The following is a 15,885-nucleotide window of genomic DNA, read 5'->3' on the forward strand; positions in this document are numbered from 1 at the left end:
TATTGTCTAACTCAGGTAGAAATTATTTTTATGCGTCATTGAAATGTAGTGTAATCTTGTCTCAATATATATGTCCATAATAATAATAAACCATATAACCCGTTCATTTATTATGTCTGGGGGGATTTCTTGTTTGTTCTGGTGGAGGTTTTATTTGCAGAAAGCCTTAGAAACTTTTTGTATAATCCCATCACAGAAAAATGGTTCGCTATTTACTAGTGTGGTCAGTTGTTGTTTTTAAAAACATACCAAGAGGGCGTTATGGAAAAATGTAGAATAACTTATGATTTTGAGGATTGCCAAGAATTCTCAAGAATTCTAATTTTTTGTTCCAGAATCCTGAAGATTAATAACTCTTAGAAATTCTCAAAAACTAGAACAATGCCTGGCATAGAGTAGACATCAGCAGATATTTAGAAGAATGGGTATTATTCTGTTTAATAGTCACAGCACTCCTGTGAAGATGCAAATGTGCCCATTTTACATGTTAGAAATACTTGGATCTCCTTTGAGGTTCCTTCCTGTAAGACAACACCTTTAGGAGTCTTCAAAGTTCTATTGTTTACTGAGATGGTCTATGAGGCACATCCTTGCGATTACTAGGCCTGCCCTTAAATTTTTCTGACAAAGCATCTTATTCTGGATTTGACCTTAGGCCCCAGAGATATTTTTTATTTGGGAATTTTTTAATGGGAGAGACCAGGGATAAGCAACAGGTTTATTTTATAATCCAATATTTGTACTTTTCTATTTTTGCTAAGAACCTGAACAACTTTTCTGTTTTTCTTTTTCTTTTCTTTTTTTTTTTTTTTTTAGAGAAAGTCTCACCCTGTCGCCCAGTCTGGAGTGCAGTGGCGTGATCTCAGTTCACTGCAACCTCCGCCTCCCAGGTTCAAGGGATTCTCCTGCCTCAGCCTCCCAAGTAGCTGGGACTACAGGCGTGCACCACCACACCCTGCTAATTTTTTATATTTTTAGTAGAGATGGGGTTTTACCACATTGGCCAGGCTGGTCTTGAACTTCTGATCTTCTGATCCTCCTGCCTCAGCCTCCCAAAGTGCTGGGATTACAGGCGTGAGCCACCGCACCCAGCCCACAATTTTTCTTTAGATCATCTCTCCCGTCTCATATTTTGTCATAGGCAACTGAAAAAGCCAGTTGGCATCTTCTACATTCTGCTTGGACATCTCTCTAGCCAACCCCACAAGCTGTTAAGCACCCTTTCTGTTTTCCACGTTCCCATAGGCGACAGTGTCCTCACACTTTCTGTCACTACATAAAAAGAGCCCTCTCTTTTCCAGCCTCTATAAATACTTTTCTCAGTCTTTCACACCCTCACCCATAGTCTCCTCCTGGCTTTTTCTGCTTCTCTCTGACATTGTGTCCCAAAGTCAATGCCGCATGGTTTGGTATTCGTTATGATAGCACCCCACTTCCAAGTACCAAATTCTGCCCAAGTATCTGTTGTTACCGAACAATACTGCAGTGGCTTGAAACAACCATTTATCACAATGATCTTCAAACAGGGCAGAGCAAGGGACGGCTCATTTCTTTTTTTTTTTTTTTTTTTTTTTTGAGACGGAGTCTCGCTTTGTCGCCCAGGCTGGAGTGCAGTGGCCGGATCTCAGCTCACTGCAAGCTCCGCCTCCCGGGTTTACACCATTCTCCTGCCTCAGCCTCCCGAGTAGCTGGGACTACAGGCGCCCGCCACTTCGCCCGGCTAGTTTTTTGTATTTTTAGTAGAGACGGGGTTTCACCGTGTTAGCCAGGATGGTCTCGATCTCCTGACCTCGTGATCCGCCCGTCTCGGCCTCCCAAAGTGCTGGGATTACAGGCTTGAGCCACCGCGCCCGGCCGGGACGGCTCATTTCTGCTGCAGAATGCCTGGGGCCTCAGCTGCAAGACTGGAGTAGTGGGGGGACTAGAACAACCAGGAGCTGGCTGGGCATCTGTTTCCCTTTCTCCCTCGGTCTCTCTGTCCCTCCCCACCCGCCTTTCCACAGAGTTTCTTCCTGCAGCTTCCTCAGGCTTCCTTATTCGGTGGCAGCCTCTGGGTAGTCCGACTCTCACAGGGAAGCTCCGGGCTCCAGTCAATGTCCTCAGACAGGAGATGGAAGCTGCCAGTCTCTTACAGCCAAGCTTGGAAACCAGCACAGCGCCACTCCTCGGATATTCTACTGGTCAAAGCAGTCAGACTCAAGGGGAGGAGACGTAGGTCCCCTTTCTCAATGCGAGCAGTGTCAAAGAAGGTGTCGTTGTCTTTCATCTATTACTATTCACCTATTTTACTATGGTTATAATAATATGGTAAAGCTTTGTGATAACATAGATTATAAACCATTATTATTCTTATTGAGAGGGAGTCTCAGTTTGTTGCCCAGGGTGGAGTGCAGTGGCGCGATCTCAGCTCACTACAACCTCTTTCGCCCAGGTTCAAATGATTCTCCTGCCTCAGCCTCCCAAGTAGCTGGGATTACAGGCACCTGCCACTGCACCTGGCTAATTATTGTAGTTTTGGTAGAGACGGGGTTTCACCATTTGGCCAGGCTGGTTTTGAGTTCCTGACCTCGTGATCCACCCGCCTCGGCCTACCAAAGTGCTGGGATTACAGACATGAGCCTGTAGTCCCAGCTACTCAGGAGGCTGAGGCAGGAGAATCATTTGAACCTGGGAGGCAGAGGTTACAGTGAGCTGAGATCGCGCCACTGCACTGTAGTCTGGGTGACAGAGTGAGATTTCATCTCAAAAAAAGAAAAAAAAGAGCATTACGAAGTAGCTGAAAAAGTTAACTGCAGGACATAAAAACCATGAAGAATAACCTGAAAATGGGGAACGGAGCGGTCTCTGTGGAGAGCCTGATGTAAGACTTAGCTGAGAAGAGATGAGTTTAATTTTATGGAAAGAAAAAATAGTAAGGTAAGATAAGGTTCATCTTATTTTCCAAGCTGGGACCCTGAAAGGGTGAGGCAGGTGGCCACAAAGTCAGAGTGAGTAGGAGAGGGTAAGGTTTTTTTTTTTTAAATTTTAATTTTTAAATGTTTTGTGGGTACATAGTAGGTGTATATATTTAATGGGTTACATGACATATTTTGATACAGGTATGCAAAGTGTAATAGTCACATCAGGGTAGGTGGGGTATCCATCCCCTCAAGCATTTATCTTTTGTGTTACAAACAATCCGATTATACTCTTAGTTATCTTAAAATGTATGATTTCATTATTTTTTCACTATACTCACCCTGTTGTGCTATTAATAACTAGGTCCTATTCATTCTTTCTATTTTTGTGTGTGTCCATTAATCATCTCTGTATTAGTCCATTCTCACATTCCTATAAAGAAATACCTGACGCTGGGTTATTTATTTATTTATTTAGAGATGGAGTCTCGCTCTGTTGCCCAGACTGGAGTGGAATGGTGCAATCTTGGCTCACTGCAGCCTCTGGCTCCTGGATTCAAGCAATTCTCCTGCCTCAGCCTCCCAAGTAACTGGGATTACAGGTGTGTGCCACCATGCCCACCTAATTTTTGTTCTTTTAGTAGAGACAGGGTTTCACCATGTTGGCCAGGCTGTTCTTGAACTCCTCATTTCAGTGATCTGCCTATCTTGGCCTCCCAAAGTGCTGGGATTACAGGCATGAGCCCTGTCAAGACTGGGTAATTCATAAAGAAAAGACGTTTAATTGGCTCACAGTTCCACAGGCTGTACGGGAAGCATGATGCTGGTATCTGCTCAGCTTCTTGGGGGCCTCAGGGAACTTACAATCATGGTGCAAGGCAAAGAGGTAGCAGCATGTCACATGGCTGGGGCAGGCGCAAGGGAGAGAGCTAGCAGGGAGATGCTACACACTTTTACATAACCAGATCTCATGAGAACTCACTAATTATCACGAGAACAGCACCAAGGGGTGATGCTAAGCCATTCACAAGAAATCTGCCCCTGGGATTTAATCACCTCCCACCAGCCCTCCCTTCCAACACTGGGGATTACAATTTCACATGAGATTTGGGCAGGGACACTGATCCAAACTATATCAATCCACACTTCCCTCCTCACCCCCTACTACCCTTCCCAGCCTCTAGTAACCATCCTACTCTCTATCTTCATGAGTGAAATTGTTTTAATTCTTAGCTCCCACAAATAAGTGAGAATATGTGATGTTTGTCTTTCTGATTCTGGCTTATTTCACTTAACGTGATGACCTCCAGTTCCATCCATGTTGTTGCGAAGGACAGGATCTCGTTCTTTTTTATGGCTGAATAGTATTCCATTGTGTATATGTACCAGGAAAGGGTATGCTTCAAAGCCAGAGTCTGGTGACCACATAGGGCTTTGGGATCTGGGTTTATTTGCAGTGCTTTCCTTTCATGTGGTACATAAAGCCCCAAAGGTATGAGAACATGAACTATATTTGTGAGCTATATCAACAGTTCTGAATTCCCATCTTCTAAACCAGAATCAGCTGGGAGTACGAGGGTTCAGACTGTCAACCTAAACAAGAGAGGGACTCTCTAAAAGTAAACAATATTTCTTTGGGAGTGGAGCTTTGCAATGGGAATATGCATGCCATAGTAAACTATGTGCATATTCAGGGAGGTTAAAGGAAGACAAAGGTTTTCAAAGGAAAAAATGAGGATTACATAATTGTTTTGAAATAATTATCCTTGGCTACAAAGATCATTAACAAGGGTGACACCAGTCCAAGGTTGAACAGGCAGTTGCTGGGCAGATGTCCTTGCAGAAGTATTTTTAATATAAAGTTGCAATGTTCTGTGTGCAAGGTTGTGGTTTTTGCAGTCTTGTGATCGTTTTTTGTTATCAAGCATATAAGCACGGGAACCTTCTCTTCATAACCTTCCCTGTCCCTATTTGTCAGGGTTTTGTTTTCTTATAATTGGTCACTCTATTTTGATTCTGACAACTTTCTTTTTCTTTTTTTTTTTGAGATGGAGTTTCACTCTTGTCACCCAGGTTGGAGTGCAATAGTGCGATCTCAGCTCACTGCAACCTCTGTCTCCCAGGTTGAAGTAATTCTCCTGCCTCAGCCTCCCGAGTAGCTAGGATTGCAGGCATATGCCGCCAGGCCCGGCTAATTTTTTTTGTATTTTCAGTAGAGACAGGGTTTCACCATGTTGGCCAGGCTGGTCTTAAACTCCTGACCTCCCGTGATTCACCCGCCTCAGCCTCCCAAAGTGCTGAGACTACAGGCATGAGCCACTGCGTCCGGCTGATTCTGATAATTTTCACAAGGCAGAGAGACAAACATCACTTAAGAAAAAATCTGAAGCAACCTGAAGGTGCATAGCTTGGGTGTTATTTATTTTTTTCTTTGCATGTGGTTTCTTTTCTTTTTCTTTTTTTTTGTAGAGATGAGGTTTCGCCATGTTGTCTGGGTTGGTCTGGAATTCCTGGGCTCAAGTAATCTGACTGTCTTGTCCTCCCAAAGCGCTGGGATTACAGGTGTGAGACACTGTTCCCAGCAGGTGTTATTTTAGATCAAGGTTGTGGCTTTCAAATGCAGAAATGGGCAGTAGAGCATTAACACTGTACACTGTCCATTATCTCTGAATACAATCAGATTGATTTGAGATAGCTTAAGATGAGGGGGATGAGGATAGCTTTGTATGTCTGTAGACACCAAGAGAGGGAAGGAAGAACAGTGGAAGTCAGCCAACAATGTTTGGAATAGGTATCTTTTTTTTTTTTTAATAAAAGAGATCAAGATTTCTGTAAAACTATTCATGTACAATGGTAAGAAAAAAAGTGTACAGGATATTAAACAGTTGGTCGAGAGAAACCACAGAGACTGAGCTTGAAAATGAAGTGGAGGATATATTTGAACGTGGATGTGGGGTCTGTTTTATTCATGAACTCAGTGTTTCATAAATTACATGTGGGCCTGTCAGACGTTGAGAGATGGAGGATGAAGACTTTTATTTTTTGTTTATTTGCTTTTTTGAGACGGAGTCTCATTCTGTCACCTAGGCTGGAGTGCAATGGCATGATCTTGGTTTACTGCAGCCTCACTTCTCAGGTTCAAGCAATTTTCCTGCCTTAGCCTCCAAAGTAGCTGAGAGTACAGGCATGAGTCATCACGTCCAGCTAATTTTTTGTATTTTTAGTAGAGACGGGGTTTTGCCATGTTAGGCTGGTCTCGAACTCCTGACCTCAGGTGATCCTCCCGCCTTGGCCTCCCAAAGTGCTGGGATTACAGGTGTGAGCCACTGCGCCCAGCCAACATAGAGCTCTTTTAAAAAGCATGGTGTAGATGCTGGATTGTCCATTCAAAAAGGCCACACCCTTTGGGGCGAACACAAGACCAATTGGCATGCCTCTCTTCACTGTTTCTTAGGAAATGCTTAGGATGTGTCACAGAGATCTCAAACAATTTATATTTGCTTAATAACCACTGGCTAAATTATAAGCTTAACCTGCATATACTGCATAGCTGAGTGTATTTTAAAGGTGCAAAATAATCTCTATTTGTGATTTTGGGAAAGGCTTTTAAATCATACTTGCCTTCCTTCTGGCCAGCACAAGGTGGAGCTCTTATCCAGACTAAATAAAACCATTTTCTAAATGGAAGAGATGGAAGCTACTTTAAACAGTTGACACTTAGGAATTTTTATCCATTTAGTCTCTGTGTGGCACAAAAGGCTTCCAACTCTTTGCTTAAAAAAAGAAAAAGAAATCGTAGAGTCACAAATCAAAAATAAAGGAAGATGTGAGAAGAAGAGTACAAAGAAAAAGGAGATTCATGAATCATGAATGGAAACACGTGTTAATAATAAATTCCACTGATGGTGAATTTAAGCACAGCTGAGTTGTGTAGACCTCATAGTCTCACGATCTTGTTCCTAAGCAAAGTAAATGTCTCCCTGGTGTTTAGGTGGTTCAGTGGCCTAATCAACAGAAAGTTCAGCTTGGAATGGATCATAGCCCCCTTGTCACCATCACTCAGTCTCTGTGGCTGTCTCTGCTCGGGCTGACTGTCCAGGCCACGTTCACTGCCTGACTCTGTCACCAGGCCAGGTCCTGGTCCAGGAAAGAATATTTGCAATCCATAGTTGCTCTGCCTGTGGATATCCGGTGGTTAGTTTGATTTGGAAAGAAGAAGGAAGTGTCATCTTGGTCCTGGATCCAAATCTTGTTTTCCAATAAAGCTTTACCTAAGTCAGTAAAATGTAAATCAGAGGAGAGAAATTATTTGAAAATTGTGTAATTATTTCAGAATTAATGTCTCGGCCGGGCACGATGGCTCATGCCTGTAATCCCAGCACTTTGGGAGGTCAAGACAGGCAGATCACAAGGTCAGGAGTTCGAGACCAGCAGCCTGGCCAACATAGTGAAACCTCGTCTCTACCAATAATACAAAAAATTAGCCAGGCATGGTGGCAGGTGCCTGTAGTCCCAGCTTCTTGGGAGGCTGAGGCAGGAGAATCGCTTGAACCTGGGAGGTGGAGGTTGCGGTGAGCCGAGATTGTGCCATTGCACTCCAGCCTAGGCAACAAGAGTGAAACTCCGTCTCAAAACAACAACAACAAAAAACAAATTTTTAAAAAAAGAATTAATGTGTCAGTGGGGTTCAGGCATCAGCATTTTTAGAAAGCTCCATGGGTGGCTGAATGTGGCGGTTCATGCCTATAATCCCAGCACTTTGGGAGGCCAAGGCAGGGGGATCCCTTGAGGCCAAAAGTTCAAGAACAGCCTGAGCAACATAGGGAGATGCCCATCTCTACAAAAAAAATTTTAAGTCGGATGTGGTGATGCAACCTGTAGGCCCAGCTACTTGAGGGGCTGAAGCAGGAGGATCGTTTGAGCCCAGGAGTTCGAGGCTGCAGTGAGCCGTGATTGCACCACTGCACTCCAGCCTGGGCAACAGGGTAAAAAACCTGTCTCTAAAAAAAATAAATAAATAAAATAAATAAAATAAAATGCAGATTCTGAGGCAGCAGGTCTGGAGTGAGGCCTGAGATTCTGCATTTCTGACAAGCTCCCAGGGCATGCCCTGTACTGCTGGTTTTCAGACCACACTTTGAGAGGAAAGGCTTTTACTCAGTAGGCCCCAAATGTTCCACATCATAACCCTTCCCAGGGAGCTGGTTAAGCCTCACAGATGCACAGGGCGCTCTCTGGAGGTTGCTGATTCAGGAGGTCTGGGAGTCTGGTTAAAAGTAACTTGCCCCGCAGCGATCACTAGTGAGTGGAGCTGGGTCCCGGCATTCTGGCCCCAGAGGCTGTGCTCTTAGCTGCTGCCTCACAGACCCTTTCCACTGATACATGCAAGAAAATCCACAAGATTCCCAGCATGATTTTTGCTGAGCCCTTCCAAGGAGGCTGAAAGGAACAGAGGACACATTACTGCATGGAACACACAGGAAATATTTTATTAGTTTCCAGATGCAGCAAAGGATAGAGTAAAAGCATTTCAGTAGAGCTCCACAGCTCTCCTCAGGGAGCCCACTCTAGCATCTGTGGCCCCCCAGTCCTGGCACCGCCTGTAGTCCCCTGGCCTCAGCAGGTACTGCCGCCCCCGGTAGTTGGGCAGCTCGTAGAGGACCCAGGAGCCCTCCAGCACGTTGAAGGAGTGGATCTCACTGAGGTGGAAGCGGTCTTGAAGGGAGGGGCAGTCCTCAGTGATCTCCACCATCTGGCCCCTACAATCCTCTCGCTCATGGATCCTGATCCTGTGGGAACTGGCCTGGGGGTTCAGCAAACAGCAGAAGAGGGAATGTCAGAAAAACCTGACTTCCTGGGGGATGACTTAAAAAAATTTTTTTCTCCGCCGGGCGCGGTGGCTCCCGCGGCGGGCGGATGATGTCAGGAGAGCGAGACCATCGTGGCTAACACAGTGAAACCCCGTCTCTACTAAAAATACACAAACAAAATTAGCCAGGCGTGGCGGTGGGCGCCTGTAGTCCCAGCTACTCGGGAGGCTGAGGCGGGAGAATGGCGTGAACCCGGGAGGCAGAGCTTGCAGTGAGCCAAGATCGCGCCACCGCACTCCAGCCTGGGCGACAGGGTGAGACTCGTCTCAAAATAAATAAATAAATACATAAATAAATAAATAAATAAATAAAATTGCTGTATCAAAAGTGACCAAGCTAAAAGAAAGACACTGCCAACACCAGGGATGCTGTGTATGGTTGGGTAGGTTGTGCACTGTGAAACTCAAGAGGGCACCATTCCCCGTTCATTTGGTATGAATGGTGCTCCCTAGAGTTTTCTGGTATAATCTACATGAATAGACACGCTAGTCCTGCTCAGGACCACTTTTAAATATTTTATGTATTTGTTTTGGTCTCTTCTTCATAAATTTGTGGTGGTTTGGGGCTCTTGTTGCATGACACAAAAAAAAATAAGTTTTTTTTTTTTTTTTTTTTTTGAGACAGAGTCTCGCTCTGTCGCCCAGGCTGGAGTGCAGTGGTGCCATCTCGGCTCACTGCAAGCTCCGCCTCCTGGGTTCATGCCATTCTCCTGACTCAGCCTCCCGAGTAGCTGGGGCTACAGGCGCCCGCCGCCAAGCCCAGCTAATTTTTTGTATTTTTAGTAGAGATGGGGTTTCACCGTGTTAGCCAGGATGGTCTCAATCTCCTGACCTCGTGATCCGCCCACCTCAGCCTCCCAAAGTGCTGGGATTACAGGCGTTATGGAATGAGACCATCACTTCTCCTGTTGTCCTTCCCAGCTTTTCCCCATCTCCCCTTTTCCCTAGTTTATAAGACAGGAGAAGGGGGAGAAAGCAAAAAGTTGGAAAGAAACAAAAGTAAGATAAATAGCCAGACAACCTTGGCACCACCACCTGGCCCTAGGAGTTAAACAAAGTAATAATAATAACATCAACCCCTGGCCTAAACTACTTGTGTTATCTGTAAATTCCAGACACTGTATGAAAAAAGCATTGTAAAACTTTTTGTTCTGTTAGCTGATGCATGTAGCCCCCAGTTACGTTTCCCACTCTTGCTTGATTTATCACGACCCTTTCACGTGGACCCCTTAAAGTTGTAAGCCTTTAAAAAGGCCAAGTATTTCTATCTTGGGGAGCTCGGTTCTTAAGATGCGAGTCTGCCGACGCTCCCGGCAGAATAAAAAACCTCTTCCTTCTTTAATCTGGTGTCTGAGGAGTTTTGTCTGAGACTTGTCCTGCTACAGCATGAGCCACGGCGCCCGGCAAATAATAAGATTTTGAAACAAAAAGGCAAATGTATACCTGGCAAAAGATATTATTTTGAATCTCAATAGCGTTAGGAGAAGCTAGAGGGAGAGAAGGTTGAATTGCTTTTACCCAAATGAGGCTCAGATTGGTGAAGGAAGAAAGTCCAGCCCAAGCAATCCTTCATTCATGCCTTTCTGCTTTAAGCTCTGCTACTCAAACATGCTGAAAAGCAAAAGCTGTCACAAAGGGAACTACGTTTCAGTTCTTACCTCCAACATGTGCTCTTATAAATCAGTTTAAGGTAATACCCAAAAATGGAAGTTCAAGATCATGAAGGAGCAGCTGGGCATGGTGGTTCATGCCTGTAATGCCATCACTTTGGAAGGCCAAGGTGGGAGGATTGCTTGAGCCCAGGAGTTCAAGACCAGCATGGACAACACAATGAGACCCTATCTCTACCAAAAAAAAAAAAAAAAGAGGTGGGAAAATCACTTGAGCTCAGGAGTTTGAGGTTGCAGTGAACTATGATCACACCACTCAAGCCAGTCTGGGTGACAGAGAGAAACCTTGTCTAAAAAGAAGATCTTTTTCTTTTTTTTTTCCGAGACAAAGTCACACTGTGTCACCCAGGCTGGAGTGCAGTAGCATAATCTTGGCTCACTGCAACCTCCACCTCCCAGGTTCAAACAATTCTCCTGCCTCAGCCTCCCAAGTAGCTGGGACTACAGGCACCCACCACCACACCCGGCTAATTTTTTATTTTTAGTAGAGACGAGGTTTCACCATGTTGGCCAGGCTGGTCTTGAACTCCTGACCTCAGGTGATCTGCCTGCCTCAGCCTTCCAAAGTGCTGGGATTACAGGTGTGAGCCACTGCGCCTGACCATGTCTCTTGTTTTGAGCACTTGTTCTTCCTTCATTTGTTTGTTCCTTCCCATTGCCTCAATGCTTTTCTTCCTCCACGTTAAAATATTCTTTAGGGGCAGAGCACAATGGCTCATGCCTGTAATCCCAGCACTTTGGGAGGCCGAGGCGGGTGGATCACCTGAGGTCAGGAGTTCAAGACCAGCCTGACCATTATGGTGAACCCTCGTCTCTACTAAAAATACAAAAATTAGCCAGGTGTGGTGGTGTGTGCCTGTAATCCCAGCTACTCTGGAGGCCGAGACAGGAGAATTGCCTGAACTCGGGAGGTGGAGGTTGCAGTGAGCCGAGATGAGATCATGCCACTGTACTCCAACCTGGGTGACAGAGCGAGACTCCATCTCAAAAAAAAAAGGAAAAAACATCTTTTTGTTTGGAGCTCAGTCTTCTAATGACATTTCTTCTGTCTCTGTTAAGAGCTGATCAGTAATGTCATTTCGCTCTCAAATCTGGCTTTGAGACTTTCTCTCTCTCTCTCTCTCGCTCGCTCTCTCTCTCTCTCTATATATTTTTTTCTTTAGGGAAGATTCTCATAAGCAATTCTTTTTGAGGTTTAAGTGACTGCTAGTAAAGTGGATCTTACAGTCTGTAATTAGAAGAGTTGGAACTTGAAATTAGAAATCTAAGTTTTTTGGGCTCCTAATGTCAGACTGGGTCCCTATCAAGCTATTAAACCCTGTGAGGGGATTTCAGACTTCACAAAAATGGTTCATTTTCCCAGGACTCTGTCACAGTCAACTTTAGGGAATCCCTAACTGAAATTCCAGTCTGCTGGGGCTTCATTTGGGTAACAGGGGGCCCTGCAGGAGCTATTGGAATCTCATTGTTGGTTACTGGTTTGCCCAATCAGAAGTCAGGACTTGACAGGCCCCTGATGTTCATAATAATAGTTAATACTTGGGGGTGGGTATTGGCCTGTGACAGGTACCCTCCTTTTACCCTCTTTGGAACCCTAGAAAGGAACTACTCTTATCAGCCCTGTTTACAGATGAAGTAAGAAATAGCCACCTAGCCTATGGGCACCTAAGAGCAAGGAATTAATCTGTTGCTCTTCCATCACCTGTGGCATAGATGCTCTGAGCGAATGCCACGCACAACTTATTCCCAGTAGAGGTGAGTTTGACTTTAGCAAAATAAAATACGATGTCCAGTTAAAAGCACTGCATCACATACTTCTTCAGTGGGAGGAAACCTCACCGATGTTAATACAGGAAAAGAGAATATAGTTAGAGCTAGGAAAAAGAAGGCTGTCATCCCATCCCATCGCCTGTCGTGTGAATCATCCATGTGGATCACTGATGCGACTCGAGGGCACGGAAGGGACCCGGCGGGACTGCACTCACGTGGGGGATGAGGCGGCAGGAGCGGACCGAGTCGCTGAGGCCCATCCACTGCTGGTGGTCGGCATAGTCGCCGCGGCGCAGGAAGTATTGGAGGCCCGAGTAGTTGGGCAGCTCATAGAGCATCCAGCAGCCGCTGTCCACGCGCACCGAATTGCAGCGGCTCAAGTAGGGCTGCAGGTTGGGGTGGTCGCTGCTGCATTCGTAGTGGCGGCCCTGGAAGCCCCGGTCCTCGTAGAGGGTGATCTGCAAGGCAAGGCGAGGCAAGGCGAGGGCTCACAGGCCTGCCCCTGCCCCAGTCTCCGGCCCCCGCCATGCAGGAAGCTCCCGGGGCCCGGGGCGCGGGCTGGGCTCACCTTCCCCATGGCTGACTGGACGCACGGCGGGGCTGAGCGGGTGGGGCGGCTGCGCGGCGGGGCTATATAGCGGGAGGGCTGCTGCGTTGGCAAGAACCGCACAAAAGGGGCCCGCGGAGGGGAGCGAGGGCATTTTTTTCTCTCTCTCTGTTCTATATAATGACTGTGGGGGTGGGGGTGGGAGGTTTATTGTATGTTTTCTTTTAGACTCTCTAAAGCTTTCGAATTGATGATCTGGTTAAAACTGTCAGTGCCTTTTGGGCCTCTACATAAAGCCTATTTGGGAAATTGAAATTGAGCAAGTGCTGAAGAGTTAATAATTGCAATTAAATGTTTTATTTACCTTTTAAAAGTTCAGTTTGAGCAACAACGCTGAATAGTGACCAAGTCTAAGGTCGAAATGGACTACAGCACGAAGCCTTTAGATTACAGAGTTTTCTTGGTGTGAAATGTGAAACGTGAGGATGATCTTGCCTTCTCCTCAGGGTGTTTACAGTAGGATGTGATTCTCCTTTAAGAGAACCTCTCTATGATCCTACCTGCTGATCAGCAGGGTATCAGATAACTAATGCAGCAGGTTGGATGCCAGGGGTTGGGCCTGAGGAAGCCCTGTTTAGGCACCTGGCCTCAGCTCTGATGGCTGGAGCCTGGGTGGAAGCAGGAAAGTCCTGAGCTTCAGCACCGTGCCTGCCTCAGCACAGGCAATGAAACCCTCAACTTGGGATTCGTGAAGCGACCCTTTGGCAGTTACTACGCTGGTAACTTTCTCTTTAACTAACATATTTGCTAACCAAAGGCTAAGCTTAGTTGGTTCTAGCTGCTGACAAATGCAAGTTAACATGCAAATATAACAAGTTGAAAATCCTACAATCTTGCAAAGATTCTGCCTTCTTCACCCTGGGGCAAAACCCTCGTGGCTCTTTAGTTAAGGCTCTGACTCCGGGGACTAGGGTCTTCCTTTTGCCGAGATCCGGCGCCTCCTGGTGTTCCACTCTCTTTAGAGCAGGGTTTCTCAACCGCAGCCAGCACTCTTTTGACATTTGGGGCCAAAAATTATCTGCTGGTAGGGGGAGGCTGTCCTGTGCATTGCAGGACGTTGAGCAGCATCCTGGCCTCTACCAGCTGGGTACCGGTAGCATTACTGTCCGGTCGTCACAAGCAGAACTGTCTGCAGACATTACCAAAGGTTCCCGGGGAAGCAAATCCACCCCCATCCCCCCACTGAGAACCACTGATTTAGAATAACTTTCGTGTACCCAGTCTCACTCCTTAGTTTCGATTCTTGCTACCTAAGTCTAATACTAAAAAATAGCTTTCTCTGGACAAATTTTATGTGACCTACATAAGTTTAATAAGCCTCATTTGCATCTTTCTCTTTTAAAAATTATAACTTTTGTGGAAAATTTAGAAACCATAAAGCAGTAGAAAGAAAAGATTTTAAGCCATAGTTTTGTATAAAAAGTAACACTGTTGATGTATATTTAAAAACTCCTAATTCTCACACCTGTGATCTAATATTTCCATCTCTAGGAATTTGTCCAAAGGAAAGAATTAAAGATGCATACAAAGATTATGAACAGTGATATTTTATCAGAATGGTGTTTATAATATAGAAAATTAGACACAAATAAAATGTCCAGAATAGAGCATTGATTAAATAAATCATGGAACACTTGTTTGATAAGATGCTCTGCAGCTACCAAAAATCATGTTGTCAAAGAATTTATTTAAGGGTATGGAAAATGCTTACCATATGTCAAGTTAAAAAAGAAACCAAGTATATTATACTCTGAAAATTACAAAATATTGAAAGAAATTAAAGAAGCCATAAATAAGTGGAAACACATCCTATGTTAATGGATTGGAAGACAATTTTTTTTTTTTTTTTTTTTTTTTTGCAGAGACAAGTGAACATTTATTTGTATGCCCTTCTTCCTATGTGTATTTCAAGTCTTTTTCAAAACAAGGCCCTAGGACTCTCCAGATTCAATTACATCCTTGGGCTTGGTCAACTGCTGCAGGAGTCTTAGGGAGCCTTGTACAAATGCTAGAGTGACTCATTTACCAACATTAAACCCTAAGATAGATGCAACAAAGTAGGACTCCTTCCTCCATGGAATGTGCTGATTTCAGACGATGCAGTACCCAATGTAGAAAACACTGGAAGTTTTCTTTGGAACTGGAGTGTGATGAGAGATGCTTGCCATGAACATAAGCTACTGTCTTTTCTTTTCTTTGAGACAGAGTTTCGCTTGTTGCCCAGGCTAGAGTACAAGGGCGTGATCTCGGCTCACCGCAACCTCCGCCTGGCAAGTCTCCTGCCTCAGCCTCCCGAGTAGCTGGGATTACAGGCATATGCCACTATGCCCGGCTAATTTTTGTATTTTTACTAGAGACGGCATTTCTCCATGTTGGTCAGGCTGGTCTCGAACCCCCAACCTCAGGTGATCTGCCCGCTTCAGCCTCCCAAAGTGTTGGGATTACCGGCGTGAGCCATCACGCCTGGCCAGCTACTGTCTTTTCTTTGACCCTTCCTTTCCAGTTTTTGAAGATAAAGCAGGAAATAATAATCTTCTCTGAAGATACTTGATAAAAATTCCCAAAACAATTAAACACATGCTTCCACTTCATTGATAAAAATTTACCGCAGTTTGACACCTGGGTCTAGTTCAGCTGGCGGATGAGCTGATTGATGCGTTCACCCCGATAGCCAGGTGTGCCCATCTCCTTGAGGAAGCCCACTCTATTTTTGGTAGCATGTCGGGCCACTGAGAGGTGGAAAGGGCGCAAGAACCATGAGATCTCCTGGAAATGCTTCCCTGGGAAGGCAATTTCATGAATGAGGTCTTCCAAGCAAATGACGCCAAACTTCCCCAGGTGCTCCTCAATCACTGTGTTGTCTGTCAGAGGGATGGTCTTATTCTTGACCTTGGCTTGTCCACGTTTCAAAATGAGTTCTCGGACAGACTTCAGATTTGGAAATCCCCAGGTCACATAAGGTTCCACTATACGCAGCATTTTTAGGTTCTGGGGGGTGACTTTTACAAAGACACCACTAAAAATTTTCTTTAGGCGAAGTCTTGCAATGGTTCTCTGCACCAATAAACTCAC

General features: G+C 45.2%; 2 protein-coding genes across 2 annotated transcripts; both read right to left on the reverse strand.

Moving 5' to 3' along the window:
• Nucleotides 1-8,361: 8,361 nt before the first annotated feature.
• Nucleotides 8,362-12,783, reverse strand: LOC112636489 (gamma-crystallin D-like). The gene is made up of 3 exons (XM_025405189.1): nucleotides 12,775-12,783; nucleotides 12,422-12,664; nucleotides 8,362-8,700 (listed from the first exon to the last, which is right to left on the reverse strand). The coding sequence occupies exons 1-3, from the start codon at nucleotides 12,781-12,783 to the stop codon at nucleotides 8,428-8,430; spliced, it is 525 nt and encodes a 174-aa protein (XP_025260974.1). The 3' UTR covers nucleotides 8,362-8,427.
• A 1,880-nt stretch (nucleotides 12,784-14,663) lies between these two features.
• LOC112636492 (60S ribosomal protein L7-like 1) lies at nucleotides 14,664-15,873 on the reverse strand. Its single transcript, XM_025405192.1, has one exon. It carries the CDS (start codon nucleotides 15,790-15,792, stop codon nucleotides 15,439-15,441), a length of 354 nt encoding a protein of 117 aa, XP_025260977.1. The 5' UTR covers nucleotides 15,793-15,873; the 3' UTR covers nucleotides 14,664-15,438.
• Nucleotides 15,874-15,885: the final 12 nt, after the last annotated feature.

This window comes from Theropithecus gelada, chromosome 12 (assembly GCF_003255815.1).
Source record: "Theropithecus gelada isolate Dixy chromosome 12, Tgel_1.0, whole genome shotgun sequence".
NCBI lineage: Eukaryota > Metazoa > Chordata > Mammalia > Primates > Cercopithecidae > Theropithecus > Theropithecus gelada.

Excerpts from the sequence above, each read along its gene's own strand:
- LOC112636492 (XM_025405192.1), bottom strand. The coding sequence starts at position 15,792 with ATGCTGCGTATAGTGGAACCTTATGTGACCTGGGGATTTCCAAATCTG.
- LOC112636489 (XM_025405189.1), bottom strand. Across the intron at positions 8,701-12,421 it reads CCTGCCGCCTCATCCCCCAC|GCCAGTTCCCACAGGATCAG; the intron begins GTGAGTGCAGTC and ends CTGAACCCCCAG.